The sequence below is a fragment of the Patagioenas fasciata genome, chromosome 8, assembly GCF_037038585.1.
Source record: "Patagioenas fasciata isolate bPatFas1 chromosome 8, bPatFas1.hap1, whole genome shotgun sequence".
NCBI lineage: Eukaryota > Metazoa > Chordata > Aves > Columbiformes > Columbidae > Patagioenas > Patagioenas fasciata.
This window is the reverse complement of record NC_092527.1, coordinates 7,834,049-7,855,568: the sequence shown is the minus strand read 5'-3', so window position 1 is coordinate 7,855,568 and position 21,520 is coordinate 7,834,049. Positions and strand designations below refer to the sequence as shown.

The 21,520-nt window shown below is 48.0% G+C and overlaps 2 protein-coding genes across 4 annotated transcripts in view; one reads left to right on the top strand and one right to left on the bottom strand.

The window, feature by feature from the left end:
- The first annotated feature begins 3,191 nt into the window (after window positions 1-3,191).
- Window positions 3,192-7,783, top strand: PCBD1 (pterin-4 alpha-carbinolamine dehydratase 1). Its single transcript, XM_065843560.2, has 4 exons — window positions 3,192-3,423; window positions 5,947-6,078; window positions 6,445-6,525; window positions 7,128-7,783. The coding sequence occupies exons 1-4, from the start codon at window positions 3,259-3,261 to the stop codon at window positions 7,224-7,226; spliced, it is 477 nt and encodes a 158-aa protein (XP_065699632.2). The 5' UTR covers window positions 3,192-3,258; the 3' UTR covers window positions 7,227-7,783.
- Window positions 7,784-8,514: 731 nt separating this feature from the next.
- SGPL1 (sphingosine-1-phosphate lyase 1) overlaps window positions 8,515-21,520 on the bottom strand; it is a 30,796-nt gene continuing 17,790 nt past the window's right edge. For 2 of the 3 annotated variants that reach the window (XM_071811616.1, XM_065843507.2), the window contains exons 7-14: window positions 16,788-16,876; window positions 15,521-15,626; window positions 14,936-15,034; window positions 13,752-13,901; window positions 13,261-13,499; window positions 12,469-12,615; window positions 11,600-11,720; window positions 8,515-11,511 (exon numbers count right to left, since the gene is read on the bottom strand). In XM_071811616.1, coding sequence (XP_071667717.1) covers window positions 11,371-11,511; window positions 11,600-11,720; window positions 12,469-12,615; window positions 13,261-13,499; window positions 13,752-13,901; window positions 14,936-15,034; window positions 15,521-15,626; window positions 16,788-16,876 — 1,092 coding nt within the window. In that variant the 3' untranslated portion in view covers window positions 8,515-11,370. Of the gene's footprint in view, window positions 11,512-11,599; window positions 11,721-12,468; window positions 12,616-12,636; window positions 13,176-13,260; window positions 13,500-13,751; window positions 13,902-14,935; window positions 15,035-15,520; window positions 15,627-16,787; window positions 16,877-21,520 lie in introns of those variants that run through there. The other variant, XM_071811617.1, reaches the window with a different exon arrangement.

Here is a 21,520-nt window from a genome sequence, read left to right as displayed (position 1 = left end):
CCAGATCTAAAGAGGAGCCACGTGCATCAGTTAAAGGTGAAGCAAACTAAAAGCACACCCAGAATTTTCTAAAAGTCTCTCCAAGGAGCAGGAAGGGCCGTCCTGACACGGGATCGAGTTCAGTCTGTCTCCAGCTGCAGGCAGAAGCAAACCTGGGAAATGCAAGAACACATCAAACACAAAGGAACCTTCTCTATGTTTCTGCCTTCACAGGAGATGGGGACAGGCTTTTGAGCAGGGCCTGTTGCGATAGGGCAAGGGGGAATGGTTTTAAACTAAAGGAGGGAGATTCAGGCTGGACACGAGGAAGAAATTGTTGGCCCTGAGGGTGGTGAGAGCCTGGCCCAGGTTGGCCAGAGAGGTGGTGGATGAACCATCCCGGGAGACATCCCAGGCCAGGCTGGACAGGGCTCTGAGCAACCTGAGCTGGTGAAGATGTCCCTGCTCATGGCAGGGGGGGCACTGGATGAGCTTTGAAGGTCCCTTCCCATCCCAACTATTCCATCATCTTCACATGGTGTGTGTTTTCCCATTTAGGAATCCCCCGCGGGTCCCTCCCGTCCGTGCCAGACAAACCTCTCCTAGGCAGCGCTGCAGGACACGCACCCTCCTTCCAAAGTACAGCACAAAGCAAACACCCAGCCCTGGAACTGCTCCTTGTTGAGATAGAAGACTCCTTCTGCCAGTGTCATCAACAAACATCCCACTGCTGAGTCAGTGGCTCTGCTAACCCAATGCAAACCTGCACTGCAGCAAACAAGCCATCGCTTTCTTTACCAGTTAATCCAATTTGCCTTGTGAGACGGGACAAGAGGCAGAATCAGAGTGAATTTACCGTGATTTGAACCATATTCATGTACACCTCACAGGGCAGTGGCTCCCAAGGGCTGCCTGGAAAAGCACACCTGCAGGAAGATGGCATTGAGCACATTTATAACACTGCTAAGTGAGGAGCCAGCACAGACCATGGGGAAATAACAAACCAAAAGAATTACAAAGCCATTTGTTGCTCCTGGAGTCGTGAGCTCCCACAAGGAGTTTCTCTCTCCAAGAAGCAGCAAGGACCATGCTCTCCACATCCTATGTGATTGCAAGCAGCCACATATTGCAGCCAGCGCTCTCAGAGAAAACTTGTGTCCCCTTCTGCCCTCAAAGGGACCGTCAAAACATTTCAGAGAGCGTGAAAGGAGAAAAGGGGGGAATTCAAAAAGCAAATCTTGAGGTGGGTCTCAACCAAAGCAGCTTTCAGGGTCAGGTACATTTTGTTGAAAAAGGTATTGATGAAATAATAATAGGAGGTGAGCGATACAAGAGCTCCCTCCAAATACACAGAAGCAATGCAGGCATGTGGGTTTAGCTGCCACTGACCCAGCCCAAAGCAGCACAGCTCTAAACTGGGCAAGGATGGGAGGAAACCGAGAGAAAACCAAAGAAAACCCGTGGCCAGTATCCAAGCACACCCCTCGCACAGGACTGAAGCTGCTCCGAGCAAACACCTTGCCCAACATCACTCAATCATTAAAAGCAAATCTAAAGAGGTCCATCTAAAAATGTAAACATTAAAGCCATGCAGAGGGGATGTTTCACACATTCAGGGGTTGGTGTCGGCCAAAGGACTCCCCCCAGCCACAATTTTACAGCATGGATCGAGGAAAATCACAACAGCTCTGTTGGTAGTTTCCAGCAAAAGCATGTCGCTCTACGAAAGACCTCATACAAGGCTGGAAGTTAAAGCTTGATTTACAATCCAGGAGAGAAAACGCAATTAGAAAGGAGCTGGGTAATCAGCAGATACAGTATAATTCATCTTTTTTCTCCTGATATTCTCCAAGCACAGAAATTCTCACCTCTAATGCGTGGAGATGTCCATCGGTTGCTCTATGCTGGCAGCACGTGCATTGGCAAGGTAAACAGCTCCCAAGAACAAAATCCAACTGGGGGCAAGTGGGGTACTGTGAGAGATAGGGGATTTGCTTCCTCCCCATCTCCAAATCAATAGGGAGGCCAAGAGAAGCACCATCCCCTAACCAAGGCACATTCAAGGCCCTGACAAACCACCAGCAGCACAGCCACTGCGTTTTCTTGAGAAAAGCACAGCTGATACCTGCAGCACCCCTATCTCCACCTGCAAATTCACAATATTGCTTCCTATACCTCCTGCTTATGCCCCTGTTTACGGGGACGCTTCTGCTGGGCTGTGCTGGTGACACTGCCAGTCACACAATCCAAACCGACACCACGAAAATATTCTACTGGCTTTTCCCCAACCTTATAAACATTGCTGGAAACCATACAGCACCCCTTCTCATCCACATCAGAGCTTCCAGCTTCCTACCTGCACACAGTTATTTTCTTCTCAAGTGCTACATTGCTTTGCAAGTCTTTTCTCCCCAGACAGACACTCGGGGTCTCCCAGGACAGGAAAGATGCTCGTTTTTCCTTTTCATTACCTTGAAAGAGAATCTATAGAGTTCAAAAGAGGAAACAAAGAATTTGCTTCCATCTAACTTGCCTGCTGGAGAAACAAATAATCTCTGTGGCACTCACAAACCCTAATGGTAGGAAACAAATGTGCACAACCATATATACAAGGTATGTATGTCATACTATATTAAAAAATTTCCAGAATCAGTCGCTTCAAGGGTAAAAAGACCCACGAGGGTACAGCAGGGCACTGAATTTCTGTCTGCAACATACATCAGCATGGTACAGAATTGTTGTCAGCGCTAGAAAATTGCCTATTGTGGGTTTAGCAGACGACGAGCTGCAGGACACAGGCACAAATCCAGCAGGCCTGGAGAGCGAAAACAAGCCAGGGATGAGCGCGCAGCATCCACGCAGACACGGTTCCCTCAGCAACAGGAGAAAATGCTTTAAAAACGCTCAGAAGTGCGGAGCCGCATACGCTCCCCTCAGCACCCCGGCTCTTGGCCCACGTGCTGTGATATAACCCCAGCTGCCCCCAGACAACACAGCCTCCCGCTCATGACTATCGCTTCACAGAGCTCCCAGGGCTGGGAGGCAGTGTACGCTCTGCGAGGGTGACTGATGCATTCATCACGCTTGTTGCCAGCGGTACCCGCTTTAGCTGCCCCTCTCCATCCCCCTCGTTCAAGAGGTTAAAAGTGACCCGACAGCAGAGGGGCGGGCGGTCGAGGGGTGCACAAATCACCACTGTGGTGTGCAGGGGTTCCCAGAGACCTTGTTTTAGCATCCCCCGAGCACCACGGCCCCTGCGACCGCTGCCTTGGGAAAGGCATGGGCAGCGGCTCGCTGGGGGTGGACCCGGCCCCCTCGCCACGCCTCTGGCTGCCACCAACAAGCCAGGGCTGCAGCACACTGATACGGTACAGCACACTGGTACGGTACAGCATAGCGTGCACCTGGACCAGGGACGGAGGCCACGGAGACCCGCGGGCGATGGTAAGTCGCTGCTCGGAAATCCGGCTGTGGTTTTTCAGGCGGCAGCAAAGGAGAGGGCAGGAGGGTTTCGGCGGTGGCTCCGGCTGCTGAGATGAGGCAGGAGGTGAGGGAGGAAAGGAGCAGAGCTCGGCGCTGTGGTTAATCAGTAACGCAGGGAGCTCCGCCGGCCGCTGTGGAATCAGCAAAGCCAGCGCTCTGCAGGCTGGGTTCTGCTGTGAGGGGGAGGGAAAGAGCCCAGCGCAACCCACGCTCAAATACTGCGTGGCAAGTGGGATCCCACCTGTGCAACTCACCCTAGCCCTCTGGAAATCAGCTCTTCCACAGCAGCGGAAGGGACGGAAGCAAAAAAACTGTGGGCCTAGTGGTCTATGCTCACACCGGGGCTCTCCCCTTCATCTTCTCCCAGGGGACAACTCACCCCAAAAGGGAAGATGTTAGTCTGAGCAAAAAGGATTGTTTCATCTCCAGAAAGCCCAAAACTCCCAGTCTCCCATGCTGGTTCCTTTGCTTTGGTTGCACAATGCATCTACTTGGTTTCCTGCTGGCAGTTGAGAGCCAGCAAGAGCAAACAAAATAATTAAATTTCCCTAATAGGAAAAACATGTTTTAAAGGGGTAAGCACACAGGACAGCATTAACGTGCCACACCGACAGAACAGCAGGCTGGCCAAAGCGCTGGGGTGCAGCAGGAGGGAAGGGAGCAGGGTGGAAGGCACGGAGGGCAATTCAGGCAAAGGGTTCACGAGACACAGCCAGAGGAGCTGGAGTTTGTGTGGTCCCTTGGCCAAACCTCTGCCTGGCCATGCTGGGCCTGGAAAAAGCCCCCAGGCCCAGCCTCCCATGTGTTGTGACACAGAAAAGGCTTCAGAGAACAATTAAGCCACAGCTAGGCAAGCAACTGCTCTGCCTTTACACAGCCTTTCTTTAGCATCCCTACACCAGCAGGAGCTTTCAGCCCCTGCTCCCAAAACCTGGCCCAGCCCTTATCCCACTCTGCGATTCCCCTCCAGACCCCCCCATGCAGAGCCAGCCTCTGTCCCCACCTCCATCCCCACCTCATCCAGTTGCTAAGCTACCCGCACCCAGCTTATCACACCATCAGCACAGAAGGGCAAGGGCTGAGGGTTTATTGCACTGAGCCGTGTTTACTCACTGCCTTCCGCAAACATCATGCAAGAGGGATAACGCACAGCCACAATGCTGGGGAGACCCCATCCCACCCCACCCCACCCCTTGGCACTGTCACAGCTATGCAGACAGGGAGGCACCCACACAGCCTAATGGCTTAACAGACCGAGAAACGTAGGAACGGGGCATAACCTTTGCCATCTTCCTCACAACATGCAAAACCAGAGAACCTCCCACAAAAAACATGAGTTTCATGCCTGCCTCTTTGGTTTGGTACAGCCCGTGAGCAGGTGGAATGTAGGAAAGGACAATTTGCCCTTCTCTGCTCAGCAGCTCCTGGAGACACTCGGCTTGGGCACTGTCGCTCAGAAGCAGCGGTTTAGAGAGCTGAGCAAACACCCACAAGAAGCTGCATTTGTTGGGACTCACATCTAATTGCAAAGAGATGCGGGGCCTTTGTCATTAAGAAACAATCCTCACTAACTCTGAAGATCAGATCACCCACTAGGCAAGAATTTTAATTGCTAGAACCTTTCAGATAGAGCAATACACTGAACCAGAGGATACCCTGGCTCTGGCACCCCCATCTCCAAGAACTCCATCTCAGTTTCATCTTTGCCTATATTCACTTCCCAAAACCAAGAAACTGCTGGGTTTTGCTCTCTTCTTAAAAAACAAACAACAGCAGCTCTGCCCAATCCCTCCCTCTGCCCTTTGTTACTCACAGATAGAAACAGCCTCTTAAACTCCATCGGAACATAATGGAGATTGAAAAGGAAAAGGAGCTGAACTCCAGTTCAGTGTGATTCATCTGTCTGATTCACACTGCTTTTTTCCTCTCTAAAGTAGGGCTCCATAGCCAGAGACCTGCAAACAAAGCTCTCCCGCTTCAGGAGGGTGCTTTGCAAAACCTCCAAAGCAAGTAATTCTTAGTTCTAGAAGCCATCACAGAATTTCAGGGTTGTTGGGTTTGGTTTGGTTGGTTGGTCTGGTGGTTTTTTCCCCCAGAAAATTATATATAAAGTATTTGGGAGCACAGTCATAATTTCTTAGTACCTTGGGTTATAATGAATATATATACATATATACACATACACTGGTAAAGCGGTAGGTGTCACAGGTCAGAAGACACAAGTGACAAGCCAGGCGTCGCTTGGCCTGTGTACACACAGGATGTACCCAAGGCTGGGGACAGGACAGCATCCATGTCCCCTATTTCAGTACCCTCCCGTTCAGGTCTGCACCCACACTCTGACCCCAGCACCCACTCTGCAGCTGTCTCCTCGGCCCCACAACTCCACCCCCCCACGGGACGCCTTGCTGCTTGGAACATCCGCTTCATCCCACCCCTGCCACACTGACCTGCTCTTCTTGTCTCCCGTCCCTGCGGCATCAGGCAGGGAAAGCCCACAGGCTGAGCACAGAGGAGAGGGAGCAGCTGCTGCCCAACCTGAGAGCCGTGGGCTGGAACGAGGTGGAAGGCAGAGACGCCATCTTCAAAGAGTTCCACTTCAAGGACTTCAACCGGGTACGAGCGATGGCAGTGAAGAGTTTTACAATGCGGCGGGAACCTGGTTTGCAGAGCGGGGAGTCCCATCTGCAGGGCTCAGCCAAATAAATCCCTCGTGTTTCTCCTGAAATGTAATGGCTGAGCGAGACAACCTGCCCAAGACCCCAAAGTGCTTGACCTAACACCAGGTTTGCCTGGGAAAAGTTCCCCAGAAGAAGGAAAACCCATAGAAAATCCAAAAAAAAATATACAGAACATGTCATGCCTTGCGTTTGGTTGGGTTGCATAGAAAGATGTGGTGTAAAATAAATAGCAACGAGGTGAAAAACTCTATTGCACAGTAAGTGGTTCAGAGGTAACTTTCCTTCTTACTCCACTGGGCAGGCCTTCGGCTTCATGACCAGAGTGGCTCTACAGGCGGAAAAACTGGATCACCACCCCGAATGGTTCAATGTGTACAATAAGGTAAGGAAGAGGGACGGCAGGAGCAACCGGAGCTCTTCAGGGAGCAGATCCCTTTTGTGAGGCATGAACCAGCAGTAGCAAAGCCCGTTCAGATGAGTGGGACCTTCTTTTCTCAGATGCTATTCCCTTGGCATATCAGTGACAGGCTACAGCTACCACCTACAGATCCTTTCTCCCTTCCCTTTTCTGGTCCATTTGGTTTTGTTGGGATTTTCCCCTCTTGCCCAGCTGAGCTGGTAGAGCCTACAGAGGTATGTTTTTAAAATCAGCCTTGCTTTTTAAAATCAGTATCAGAAGTAGCAGCAAGGGGAAAAGCTGCTGGAGAAATGCAGGGTGAGTCAAAAGGTGGGCAGAGCCAGCTGCTGTGACCGAGGCAGCAGTTGCAGTGACAGTTCGTGGCCAGAACAAGCCGTAGGAAGGACAAAACCAGGCAAAACACCAGATTACCTCTCCCATCCCAGGAAATTTTGCTGAACAAGTCTGGAAAAAGCAATAGCACTACCTGGCTCATCAGGTGCAAACTGTCTGCAGCACTGGGGGAAACCATTCCTGCTCTTTCTGCCAGCAACACTTGGTCAGTCTGTCTGTCTGTCTTGCCTTAGGTTCACATCACCTTGAGCACCCATGAGTGTGGAGGCTTATCGGAGCGAGACATCAACTTGGCCAGCTTCATCGAGCAAGTTGCAGCTTCTCTCTCCTGACTGGAGAGAGACACAGGAAGTCAAAACTCAATTCCGCCACTGCCCTAACCCATGTCTTACCTGGACGCTTGCACCTAGAGCCTCCTCCCGCTCCTAAGCTAGTTCCAGCCTGCCTGACACTACACCAGAAGCCCCACCGCAGCTCAGGTGGATGGAAGCACCTTGCATATATCCACCCAGAATCCTGCTGCTTCCATTCTCAAACCCTTAGCTCGCTGCGCAAAACGAGCTCGCAAACTGCTGAGTTTTCAGCAGAGGAGCCCTGTTACCAGGAGCCCTGTTACACACTTGCGCCAGTAAATCTTTGTAGAGCCTAACCACACCCAGCCACCGTGTCATCGCTTTTTTACCTACTGGAATATGCTTTCTACCCAAAACATGGTACACGAACCCTTCGGTTTCTCTGTAACATGCAACTGTGATGTGCAATTTGGTTCTGAGTGTAACCTCTCTCTAGCAGTATTATAAGCAGGCATGTGTTCTCATCCCTCTTGTAACCAGCATCTAGCAGTATACCAACTGAAAACATTTATGAATAAAGGTCTTGGTTAACCTGATGTGAGTTTGGAAGGGGGCCTCACTGTCAAAACTGTGCCAACAGGCCTTCCCATAGCAGGTAACTGGCTGACCGCTCTTTCAGAAAGGTGCTTCTTGATGAAGCAACAGGGAGAAACGGCAATGTGGCTTCACAGGCCTGCAACCTGAAAGTGAGCGGGGTCTGAAAGAGAATGAGACGATCAAAGTCACAGCAGATCAGATAAAAGCTGCTTGTGCTACAACCAAAAAGTGTACCGTAGCCAAGTACGAATACAGGGAAGGCACAACCAAGAGGCACCAAAGCAGCCCAGGGGCTGCTTACAGGGGAACACGTCCCAAAAGAGGATGCAGGTGGGTCTGGTGGTGGGAGAGCTCCGGGGAGTCTGCAGCCAAACTGCTGCATTTTCCATAGAACAGGAACAAAACAGTCTGGGAGAAACACTACAAACACCCAACTTGGCGCTTTTTTTCTTAACTCTTTGACGTTCTGTAAAGTATTAAGAGAAAATCCATAGCTCTTAAATGGCAATTTTCAGCATCCTTGAGGATCACATGCGAGATGTGGCCATGGGTACCAGCTTTATCTTGACAGAAGGAAAGAACAGCCCCAGGGCAGAGTTAGTAATAATTCACAAGCCATTCTCCCAACCACACACTGCGTTGTGCATGAGCAAAGACCAGCAGCAATAGGTCCCCATTCATTCAAATAAGCATTGACACCAGAATCATAAAGAGTTCAATGAGCCTACACAGCTAAATGCACCATTTTAATACAAACTAGGCTCATTTTCACCATCTCTTCAGCTATTTCAGCCTACAGTTGTACGGTGGCCAATTAGAGCAATACAGAACACTCATCCCATTTCTTCATTAAAAAGTCCACGTGTAATCACCACGCAAGACATCATTGTGTTGTACGTAACCCTTCCACTTCAGAAAGTGTAGATGAAATCCATGGCATGAAGACACCCAACTTTCCTTGGTCCGTCCCACTGGATATTCTTCACTCTAGTACCTAAGAGCACTCAAGTCCCTTGGGAGTGCTTTGTACAAGCAACAAATTCAGTGTCCCACTTGGAAAGTCTCACAGAAATCTTGCAGGAATTAACAGTTGCAAAGATCCCTTGAGGTCTGAAGTACCATCCAGTTTCAGCTCATAATCCAGTCCATAAAATTCTTCTTTTTTTTCACCTTTTAAATAATTATACAGCCTGTTAATCGCACCTTTTTTCTAAGACCATTTGGCATGATAAAGGAGATGCAGATTACAAGTTAGATGATGAGGATAAATAAAGACTAGATAGTAAATTACAGCGTCCTATTCCTGACCAGAAGATTACATTTACAGTATAGAACAAACACACATAAAACAATTAAACCCACAAATATTACCAGTAAGTGAAGCCCAGAATGGAATACATTGACTTACAAATAACATCTTTAAATACATCCAGAAATGTGAAATGGAGCACTGATCTGTTAGATCCACTACTTTTGGGAGGAGATCGCAGCCAGTGAAGAGGAAGGAGTTTCTCCTTCACCCCACTCCAATCCATCCCTCCTGTCTTTCTCTTTTAAAGCAGAAACACAAAAAGTACCTCCTTTTTTTTGTCTTGTTTCATCTAAATCTCGGTTCTAAAGAGAACCATCACAGTAGCCAGACACTTCAAGACTGCCCCCGAAGTACAGTGAACTCAGAGACGCAATAATGGTCACATTGGCAAGTCTTACCAGAATAAACAGGTCCAACACAAACTGACTGCCAGAGCTGGTAACACCATCAAGAGACTATCAGACAATCCAACTGTTTTCCAAAGGGCTCAGAGACATGCATGAAGTCACCCATTTAAGGGCAGAACGCCAGAACACTTTTGTGCCTTAGCACTGAGAATGAGCCTGTTAAAAAGCAAGTGTTCTATGGCTGGGCCAAGGCTCCACTGGTTTGTGCAGTGCCTGGTAAATAACCTTCTCATATAATTATTGTGCGAGTGTTAGGCCAGTGAGGGTCAGCTTTAGGGCTAACAAGCCCACTACAGCAAAAAGACAGACGCCTTCAGCCCCCCACAAGGCTCTGCAGGTGTGGCACAAAGTCTTCTCTCAAGTGTTAAATTCTGCCTGCAAAACTCTCCTTGGTAGCTTGCAAAAAGCTGAGGGAAAGTCCTGCAGGAGTAACTCCAGCGCTGTTCAGTAACTCTAGAGATTCTAGCTTGTCCTTAAGGCCACAACTGCCTCACAAGTTGCACTGGAAAATCTCTCTCACCATAAAAACAGTGGAGAAAAATCAGAAGGGTGAGCCACACACCCAAGGCTTGACTATCTCCCAACCTGCTGCATCCTATCAGAGCTGGACCAGCATCTTTGTAATACTGTGAAGGAACGTGGCTCAGTACGACTCCTCTCCTACCTTACAGGCAAGTGTGCTTTCTCTGAGGCCAGTCTGCCTTTGAGGTTTGTTTTTCAGTATAGTACCATAAGGAAACAAGCACAGCAGACGCTGCAGTCGACAGCTGAACCCTCAAACCCTCCCTGGCATCCCACGAGCAAAAAAAAAAGCCAGAGAAGCATCAAGGCACAATGGTGAATGCCCTTTTTGAAAACGTGCCTTAAAACAATCAGTGCAAAGAGCAGAGATCGCTACTGTGACAGAAGTCGCCCTTTTATGCTAAAAGATCACAGTAAAAACAGGTCAGCTTTGGCGCCGTCCGTTTGCGGGTGAAGTCCTGGCCGCGGCACACACCGGGGCTGGGCTGACTCTACTACAGCATCGTGAGATAGTGCAAAACCTTCAAGTTATAAACAGTGAAATCGCCGTTTTGCACATCCCTCAAACTGTGCAAGGTTCAACAAGCACTCTAAGTGGCAAATGCTTCTAAAAGAGGCAGGGAAGCAAAACGGTTACTACGTACCTAGGATTTTCAGCACCATCCAGTTCTTCTCCCTATACCACCCACTTGGTTTCTATTGCTGCTGTTATTCAAACCAAGAGATTCCAGAAACAGGGTTTTGTTTGAGGTTTCTTTACCTCCTTTAGCAGTTATCGATTGCAGTCTCACTGAGATCTCCAGAAGGGATTTCCAAAAGAGTACATGACCATCTTTCCTTTGCCAATTTATCAGCTCTGAATGACATAGTTCGAAGGTTCCCAGCGCAGTCTGTTAAATGCAGCAGCTTGCAGAAATACTCAAAACAAAATATCCGATTTATTTTCTCCCTTCAACTTGTGGGAAGATTGAAGCTTTGGAACACAACGTGAGAACTCAAATCTAACACTTGGCTGGATGCCAGCTGAATATCAGGTCTGAGGAGAAGAAACAGCAAGGAATGAAGTGACACGCAGAATACCTGAGGAATTTTGAGTTGTGGAATGGACATTTGATTCACCATCAAGAGTCATGATGAAAATAGGCAAGGCGAAGAGAAGAAAAGCCCTAAAACTAAAGCTGGGCATGAAAATAACGTGGACTTCAGAACAGACTAAGACGCGGAAGGAAGTTTTAAGATGAAGCCGCCATCAGACAGAACAAAGGCTCACTGCAATCTCCTGCTCTCCAAAACCTTCAGAACCACCCCAGTGCTAGCTGGCAAGGCACCAATTGCTGCTCCACAGTCAGCGGTGGCCGGGAGAGCCGTTCATGTGCTTTTCGCTGCAAGGAACATCCGTGCTGTAGAGGCCGTCCAAGTACGCCTGAGAAATCTCCGCTACCAAGCTCCTGTCTGGGACCGACTGGGCCATTCCATATATTGCGCCCTGAGCAGAGAAGAGGAGGTCGTTATGAGGCATCAGGGAAACACCCTCACCCCACACACACTCCCTCGCTACGTGCTGGTCGCCTTACCATGCCTGTGGTCTTGGCATTGAGGTCCTTCATGATCTCCTCGATGCTGTCTTTGACGTCTCGCAGGAACTGCTCGGCAACCCCAGGCTTTGTGTGCAACTGCGTAATGCAGAGGTGAATGCTGGGTGGGCAAGGGAGAGGGGAAAGATTAACCACCTTGAGTATGAACAGGTCCATGTTTCCTGAGCATTTCAGCAGGAGAAGACAAGCCACTCCCTTCCAATTAAAGGCAATCCCTGCAAAATAGTTGCTAGAACCAAGCTGCAGAGAGTTCAGCTCTTTCACAAAATGGCAACTCCCTCTTCCTTCCAGATGTCACCACACACAGTTAAAGGGCTATAATTATATCACCTCATTCCAGGTAGGAAAAACGCAGCTGCCTGCAAGAAGGGCGATCCCTGTCATCATTGTCTTCCTCTACAGCGCAAACAAACCACCAGTCACCCATTGCGTGGAATTTTGCATCCACCAGAAGGAATGGAACTCCTCAAAACTGAGCTACCCCTTCAGTCTCTCTAGACTTTGCTTCACACTAACCGCAAGTCCAAAACTGTTTCAGCACAGCTACATCTGGTAGCATCTGCCATTTTTACCCCCAGGAAAAAGTAAAGAAATACCCACTCAAGGAAACTTTCTGACAACCATTAATTTTACATCAGGTTGGAAAATGGTCAGCCCTTCCCTGTTCTTTCAATTACCACAAAGGTAACTCCTGCTCTGCAGAGGAAAAGTCTACATATGGAGTAGTCAAGATATGGACAACGCAGCTCTGTAAATCAAGAGAGCTACATGACCTGAAGATGAGTATCTTGTGTACCTTGGCTACAATGAGTCTACAACGATGGTTCCTGCTGTGACCACAAACTCACCTTGGTGGGAACTGTAGGGCATTTAAGTTCCATCCTTTTGCAGCTAAGGAATTAGATAATCGATAAATGTCAAAAGTTTCCGAACCGATGGAAATGACGGACACCTCAGGTTTCCCAAGAATGAAGATGCTGTCCATTTTTCTCAATCTTGAAAAGAAAAAGAAGAAAATAAGTGACTGATTGGGAGGGTTATGGGGGCCAGACACTGTCCATCTGTCTGGAGCCTTAAAGGAAAAGCTACAGAAGGAAACAGAAGACAGCACATCCCTATCAAAAAATCACGCAACCAGTCCAGGCCATTGAGACTTGCAAGAGGACTCAAGTCTCTGAGGTGAAGTAAATTCAGGAAGAAAGGGAAAAGAGGGAAGACAGAGAGGCAAGGGAAGACAGAATAGCTTAGAAGATCAGCTTATCAGTTCATGCAGCAACACAAGTACCCCAACAAGAAAGAGTATAACCCTTCTTCCATCATCTTGAGTCAGCCCTTGCAGATTCCCCTTCAGCCATAGCTGCAGCAGAAGAAACTCTCAAAGCAAAGTCAGCCAAATCAAGATGTTTGCAGCGCTCCTCTCTGTGCCTCTCAGCTGGCTGGCACAGGACAGCAGCTTGGCCATAAGCAAAGCATCTTCACCCGTAACTGCCCGGTGGATCCCCGCCTGGCAGCTAACATGCTATAGCTTCTCCAGGGGGAAAAACACAAAGAAAAGCTGCAAGAGAAACAAAATCAGTTTGGGAGAAGGAATCCAGAACAGGACTAAAGAGCATGACCAAAACACCAAGTCACACACATACTCTGATTCGAGGAAACGAGCCGTTTTAATGATCCTCTTTGTAGCCTCAACGTAGCCCGATTCACCAATGTGCATCAGAGTCGCCCAGCACGCAGCTATGATTCCACCAGCCCTGGAGCCCGCCACAGAGGGGGAGGCATATATACCCCCTTGCCAGTCGGGTGCTACAAAGAACTGGTAGCTCCTGTACTTCTTGTCGCTGTACAGCACCACCGAGGAACCCTTGGGAGCGTAGCCGTACTGCAAGGGGCACAGAGAGCGTTAAAAAGCAGGAGGGGGGCAGAGGAACAGATTCAAGCACTCGCTATGCGCCGTCACCAACATCCCATTTGCCCACACTTCGGGGCGTCGCACAAAACAGATAAGACAGCCCTTACCCTGCCCATCAGTGCTCCTCCACATCATGGAGTGGAAACATCTGAAGGCAGGGATGGCATCAGGAATTTCTCCCAAAAATTAAAGAATTGGATGACTCTTCTCCCCACTTCTTACCTTGTGGGTATCGGCAGAAATGCTGGTCACGCCTTTTACGCGGAAGTCAAAGGGACGCTTTAGAGGGAAGCCTGCCTTGTCCATGAAAGTGATAAGGAAACCACCCAGGCAGGCGTCAACGTGGAAGGGGATTTTGTACTTCACCGCGAGCTGCATGTGAACAAGAGATTCATGTTACTAACATGCAATCAGGCAAAAAAACAATGTTGTCAGGGCAGCCAAACTCCAGTCACCAAAAGGTACGTTGCATTTCACAAGTCAATGTTTCCTGGACCCTTTTGGAACATGATGCCGCTTTCAAGCTGGTGAGGATAGGAGACCTGGACGGGCTGGCTACTTGTGGAGTGCTTTCTCCTGCCTTCCACATATTTGAAGGTAGCCAGCAAGATGAAAAACGTCACGTTTTGGCAGTTTGCTGTATTTGCTAAAGAGATGCAATAACGTGGTCTGAAAGGAGTATCCGCAATAAAGTGTAAGGCCGTGATCCAAATGAAAAGAAGGTCAGAGGCCTTGGCTGGTTACATACAAAATAAATAACTGGAGCAGGGAGAGAAACATCAATAGGCACGTTTGAAAAATAAGATCCTGGCCCTTTAACTCCTACTCCCTGCACACATTCCTCAGACCTCTGCACCAAGCTTGCTCTAACTAGTAGAGGCCCTAAATCAAAACCTTTTAACCAGCCAGACTGCTTTGCTGGTATTTCCTCTCAGAGATCAAAGAATGAGTCCTTCTGGTTGGTCTAGCAGTGTGTGCAGCAGAGCCCTAAGTCATGTACACAACATATACCTTCAGTCACAGCAGAAGTTTGTGGGACAGACCTGAGATTTCAGAGGCAAAGCACACACAGAAGGCTTGCTGAGACACACCGCGTGTGCCGGCTCAGGTCTGAAACCCAGCCTCAAACACACACCTTCGTGACAATACCCAGAGGTACTTGTGGTATTTAAAGTACACCCTCCCACAGCAGTTAAGAGTGCAAAAGAACAGTCTCATATTCCTCCTTATTTCCTAACTGTGTCCTACACACCCTGGTTAACGCCAGATCTGAGAACAGTAATACCCTCCCAACCAGTCAGCTCCTCCCATCAGATTAACTGGGTGGCTTCCTGGGACCTCCTCGGCTCTTCTTGTACATGTTGGTTTGATTGCTACAGCATCCCAAAGTCCCAGGGGCATCCTACCTCTGCCACCTCATCAATCGGGTCCATAATCCCATGGGGGAACTGGGGAGCGGAACAGACCAGCATGGCTGTGTTCTTCGAGATGGCTCTCCTCATTGCCTGAAGATTTAAAGAGAGAAGATGCTCACATTCCATTTACCAAGTGCCACCCTGCCAAAAAAGATAAAGAGTGAAAACGTGCAGCATCTGGTCTTAAAAACCAACACACAGAAGCCTATAGAAAGCAAAGCAATGAGCTACAAGGCATCAGCCAGACAGCAGCTGAGTAATTTAATTCATTCACTCAGAAATACTAGAAAACTTCTGTTTGCCCTCATCTGAAATCTGGGGCTATTTCTGAGATACATAAATTATTTTATTCTAAATTAATCACACGGGGGGGAAGGGATGGTTTACATACAATTATTTCAAACAAAGCTTTATCGGCAACAACAGGTACTTAATTCTTGCCATTTTTCCTTATTTCCAGAAAGCATTCATCCCCCTCTGTCCACCGACTTGTCACCTGGGTAGGTGGATTTCTCGCTATTTGCTGTACAGTGCTTATTTCCCAGCGGAAGAGCGCCATGCTGCCAAAAGCGATACCTGAACATCCACTTCCATAGCCCTGGTCAGTGGGATGTGAATCAGCTTCAGCCCAAAGTAATGCGCTGCCTTGTCAAACGCTGCGTGAGCGCTCACTGGCACCAACCTGGAAAAGGAACAGATTGCAGGTGTCAACCCAGGCAGCGACTCAGATCTGCCACGAACAGGAGGGGAAAGAGCAAACAACTTGTAGATATTTCTGTGTGACAGGTCACAAACAGACCCACTGCATGTTTCAACCGGCCAAAAATCATACGGATTGCAAAAAATAAAGGAGTTGGGGAAAATACTCTCTGGGACAGAATAGGGACCATGTGCTGTTCTGAACTGAAATGATGGAACACCAGCCCTTGAGCAACCCAGGGAAAAACCTATTAAAGTGATTCTATTCCACTGCATGGTCTTCTGTGAACTAGGAACCAGAACTGCCAAGCAAGCTGATTTCTTTCATATCAAAGGATATTGTACTATCTCCAACCAACCAGCCACCCTCAGAGGGGCATGTGAGATGATACAGAAGGGAATGAGCAGGATCAATAACACCAAAGGAACATAACATTTGCTGTCTCCCATCTCAAATGGCAGTAGCTGAAGAGCCTTAATTAACCTTGTCTTCTAAGGTATCGTATCTTGATCAGGGCCCTTCATAGCATTCAAAAATGTTAGAGAGGGAAGAAAAGAACAGCAGAAATTCAACACCACAGTGTTTCATCTCTCTTTACATTTTCCCCTCATAAGCAATTAAACACAGAGATATTTTTGATGCACTGTCTAGACAAAAGCAGCATGTTAGAGAGAACAAATCCTCTATTAGCAGTGTAACAATTAGCACGATTCCTCATTTCAGCTCCAACCAGACCCAGCTTTAGTCCCAGATTTTTCAGGCTAAATCCTCTTTGATCTGATTAAATCAAAACCCTTAAACACTTCAAAGGGCCTGACAATCTCTGCTCGAGAGGGGCCCAAAGCAGCTATAAGGAGGCTCTGTCTAGAGCAGCACGCAGGTATTGCCAAAACACACCTGTACAGCATCGCTACCACAGCCCCCCAGCAACATTCATGCCCCTCAGGCTGATTCAAGGTGGTTCTGCTTTTACACCACCTTTTTCGACCCACGCTTTCCTCTTTCAGACACAGATGGACAAGGAGGAGGTAGTAATGAGCTAGTAAATGAAGGAATATTGGGGCCTAGCAGCCACCTCCACTCAGAGGAACAATAAATCCCACCAGCTCCCAAAAGGAAAACCAAGGCGGAGGGATTGCTCACATTTCTGGCTGTTTGATGCCCCTCTCGTAAGCCAGGTCTCGGTACGCCTTGCAGGCCATCAGAATGCTCTCTGTCCCCCCAGATGTCATCTGCAGTGAAGAAAAGAAGAAACAAGAAAAACAACCACTTACATGGATGTTGCAGAAAAGGGCAAAGCAATATAAAAAAGGGATGCTGCCACAGCATCTCTGCCCAGAGAGGCTTCAGAGGCAGGAGGTGTACAGGACAACTCAGGTTTCAAGGGCAAAAGACGACAGCAAACAGCTCAAGGTATCTTTCTGCCATTCCACTTGAAAGCGCATGTCTAAATAAAGGTTGACTCTACTATTTAAAGAGGGAGGAGGAAAGGGAAAACAACAAAAAAAAATCTCCAACTTCAAAGTCTGATTAGAGGGGACCACACTGCACAGACCCTACCTGCCAAACATGACACTACTAGTACAGACTAAGCACTTGAGTACCCAGGTGTTATTTAGCTGGATTGCAGATTAATTACACCATATATATGGACACAACAAAGTTGATTCAGTATTAAGTCAAGGGGAAGCCAGCAAGGTTTATTAGGTCTGGAGCAGTGCCCAAGCTGAGGCACAGAGCCGGCTCAGCCTTGGCACTGCTCCTGAGCTACAAAACCTTCCCAAAACCTGGAAAGCCACAGAGCTCTCTCCCACCGTTTCTCTGCAGAGGCCAGTCTAGGACTGGTCAACACCAGGCCCGAGCTTTCAAGTCCTCAAGGACCCAAGAAAGTTTATATCAGGAGGAATTTCTGCACTATTCTCCCCAGCAGGTCCCTTAGTATCTGCACAACCTCCTACCATCCTGCTCCAGCCCTCTTTACCCTGACCGGAAGGAGAACAAGGGGGTGGAACAGAGGAAGGCACATGCACAGGCTGTCTGATCAACTTCACTACCGCACACCAGAATTCAAGAGCTGTTGCAAATAAAGCAAATGAAACTCTTTACAAGAAGGAATTCCTCAAGTGGGACGACTGCCTCTTGTCAGCCAGCCTCTATGAGTTCTGACAGGCAGGGGACACAAAAGCATGTGGGTGCAAACCTTCCAAAGTAAAACTTTAACCCAGTAAAATGTGAGGTGGATTTCTCAAGCAGCCTGCAGGGCTGATTCACTGCGGTGCTGGGTGAGGATGGGGGCACTTGGGACAGGTCTACAGAAGAGCAGGTGAAAGACTGAAGCCTAAAGCTACATATAGCGCTTACAGAGGACCAATTTTGATCCTCAGCTCTGCTGAACCAACTGCAACTTCCCCTTTCAACCTCTTCCCCCCCAAAAAATAAAGATTAAAAAGGAGCCTCATGACATCTGCTAGTCTGGGCTTTTCTTTGTTTTTTTTCCCCAGCTGACATAGCTGCAAACCCCAAAAACGCAAAGAAGTGCGGTTGCGTGACAGTGACTAAACATTAAGTACAGAGATAAGGAACAAAGTTCGCAGGCACATGAAGCAGCTTGTTTGTTCCTAACACCAGCCAAACAGCAGCAGCTGCCACCATGAGCAGCATGGAAGTAACTGCCACACCACAGACAACTTCTGCTGTTTCAGTAGTTTGTAAAGCAACAGCTGTCGCAGAAAAACCCCAGCAGAGCTTCATGCTGGAAAAAGAAATCGTTGCATTTATTATGAAGCAAATAGTAGCAGGAACACAATGTCCAAAGCATTTTATGGGCTGTGTGATTCACTTCTCAGCCCTTCTTATGAAAAGATCCGTAAGCTGTCAGCTATTACTTCTGGAGGAAAGAAACAGCTGGTATAAATAGCATGGATGCCCTCCTACTGCGGGGTGGGAGAAACAAGTATGCAATAATCCCATTCCACAACACTGCTTGCAACATCGCTTAAAATATTGCAGTGATTGTGAAAACTTCGCTAGGCATGACCTGGGGATCTTGTGATTCCTGTTACCGAAAAGCAGACACTCGGTGCCACCAGGTCTGCACCTTGTTGAGCAAGCAGTGCCCACCTCTGCTCTCTTCTAAAGAGCAGCCTCTGGCTTATTCCCATTTTGATCTTTCCACCAAACCACCAATATCTTGCCCTCACATATGACAAACTTTTCTCCAAAGTCTGGCTTATCACCTGCATGGCAATGCTGAGTCACACACAGTTTTGGGGAGGTCAGAGCCAAGGATTTTTGGTAGTATCTAAGACGGATCCTCCTCCCGGGCAGATGACCGCACAGAACGCTTGTTCAGGTAGCTCAAAATTCACCCAAAAAGCCAAATTTCAGCCAGATCAGCTTCCTAAATTGGCCCAGAGTCAGCGCATCAGTACCAACATGAGCGTACACCACAGAGCTGTGCCAGACCAGCCTGATCTACGGCGGCACCTTCCCCGTGGTGAAGCTAGAACAGCAAAACCCCTTTTGGTTGGGGCAGCTTATACCTGCAGAGGGAGTCTGCTTCTTTCCAGGAGGGTTTTGTCGGCTTTTGCTACCAACAGTAAACTCATTCTGCTGTTGAATCACTGTCACAGGATACAGTTCCGCAGCGCCTGCGGCGAGCCGGCACCGGGCCAACACGCAGTGATTCAGCACCCGCCAAAGCTCGCGCAAACGTCGGGGTTTTTTTTCCCCCCTCTCTCCTCTAAATGAAAACTCACAGGCTCCAGCAACGCCATAGGAAAAAAAAAGAGCTGGAAACAGGCATTGTTTTAAGCAGCTTTCCAACCTTGAGCTATCTTCAAAAGCCAGACAAAGTGTGTTGAAAAAGGCAAGCAAGCAGACTTCTTTGTTCTCGATTGATTTATTATTTTCCAAATGGGAGAGGAGATGAGAAAGCACAGGGTAAAAACTATCCTCCTGCTGGTTACTCAGTATAGCCCTTCCACACCATCAAAACAGTCCCTATTGTAGAATTTCTTTGGTCATGCCACCGTAAAACTGTCAGACATAAAAGAACCACTTTGGTTCATGGTCCCTAAAGTTTTGCTCACGTTTTCACCTTCGGAAACACATCCATTCAGACCCTGGAGACGACGCTGACCAAGAGTTTCAGCGAGCTGAACCAACCCACGAATAAGAGAGCAAACTACAATTTATTTCTAAGGTAGCACTGGACTAAAAATACACCATAATCCACTGCATAACAGAGTGGCAGACTTGCATAAAACCCCCATAAACTTGCAGGTTGTACATCCCACTAGTTGTCCCTCCCAAGGTGATCGGCTCGTCTCTACAGGTAAAACCTGACGGGATCTGCAGAGTTTAAGCCCCTCTCATCCCCCAAAACACATTACTCATACTTTACTGTTAAAAGTCCCAACAAAGCACAGAAGTCACAGAATTTCTGGGGAAGAAACAAGAGGCTCTAGGTCTGCATTTGCTGATTTTGCCTCCTCTCTCCTGTCCTCTGTTGCAGAGTAAATGCAAAGAAGAATTAACCAAGAGATCGACATCAAATACACACACCTGCACTCCCCTGCACTTCAAAGCTGGTCTTCTCTGAAGTTCAAAAAACTACTAAAAATATAATAATTGAAGCTTTCATAAAAAGTGGTGATTTCTCCCCAAATTAGAGGGGAAATCCAGAGTCAGCGCTGCAAAACAAAGCACCTTGTGAACAAAAACACACACACACAGAGACAGGAACAACCTCTCCCATTCCTCTTCTGCATGCTGAACTTAATTAGTCCTTCCCAAATCACTGCAAAAATGTGATGAGAATCTCCCAGGAGCCAAAAATCACCAGTTCCTGCCTCTTTACTCTTGTGTAACATAATCAGAAGTAAGAACAAAAGCAGTAATTAGTGCAAAATAGGAAGCATCCATCCACTGCTGAAAATGATTACTTTTGAAACCTGCTTAAAAACCTGAAACATCTCTCCGCACAATTTAAGGCAAAAGTGCCTACATGCCCCCTAGCACAAGGGCATCATCAGTGGGTTTAAACGAAGGAGAATTAGAGCCCCCATCTCCCAAATAAAGGTAACTTCTATACATAGCACAAGCTGCTGATCTGATTCAACATTCGGAACTCTAAAAAGACACATTTCGGTTTAGTATTTATTAAAAGCATGGACAACCTTCGAAAAGGAGGCAGAGGACTGCTTTGTAGAGATCCTGCTGAGGGACACGTCCCCGTGACAACGGACAGGACCACGGGGGATCCCCAGGCTGCGAAAGCCCTGGGAACAGCGCAAACACGTCACTGTCCTGCTTTTCCCAGACTAAGCAGCAGAGTATCAGCCCCAAAAATGCTGTTCCGCAACATGTCATGGAAATCTGAGCAAAGGAAGTGAAATTGCTTCACTGAGAAGCACAGACACAAACTTTTGGAGTTGTTTTCTTTTTTCCACATTGCATAGCCACAGATACACTCTCCAGAAACACTAACAAGCTCCATCTGCCTTCAGGGACCAGCACCAGCTGCTAAAACCAAGCTAGGAAATGGCAGTGGACCTGGCACTAAGACACACCACTTCTCACACCACCCTATGAAAGCTGAACCAGGCATCTTCTCAGTAAAAATCCAGCAGCACCTCCTGAGCAGAGCAGTTTAAGGATAAAAGTAACTGGGAGCATTGCACCCTCCCTGGTTTAGCCATCTCTGTTTTACAGAATCACTTATTACAGAAGTGTAACCGCCCACAACCTGAGCGACCAGCTATACAGCAAGACCTTCCAGAGACAGAAAGCGTAGCATCAGTTTGGAAATATATACATATATTATTTATTTATTTTTAAAGGACTTGGTAGCTGTCCAAGCCTCCAGAAACAAT

Bases quoted from the DNA above. Each gene is read 5' to 3' on its own strand.
- PCBD1 (XM_065843560.2), top strand. From the start codon at position 3,259: ATGGGCAGCGGCTCGCTGGGGGTGGACCCGGCCCCCTCGCCACGCCTC. The intron at 3,424-5,946 runs GTAAGTCGCTGC...CTGCGGCATCAG, and splicing joins ACGGAGACCCGCGGGCGATG to GCAGGGAAAGCCCACAGGCT. The intron at 6,526-7,127 runs GTAAGGAAGAGG...GTCTTGCCTTAG, and splicing joins GGTTCAATGTGTACAATAAG to GTTCACATCACCTTGAGCAC.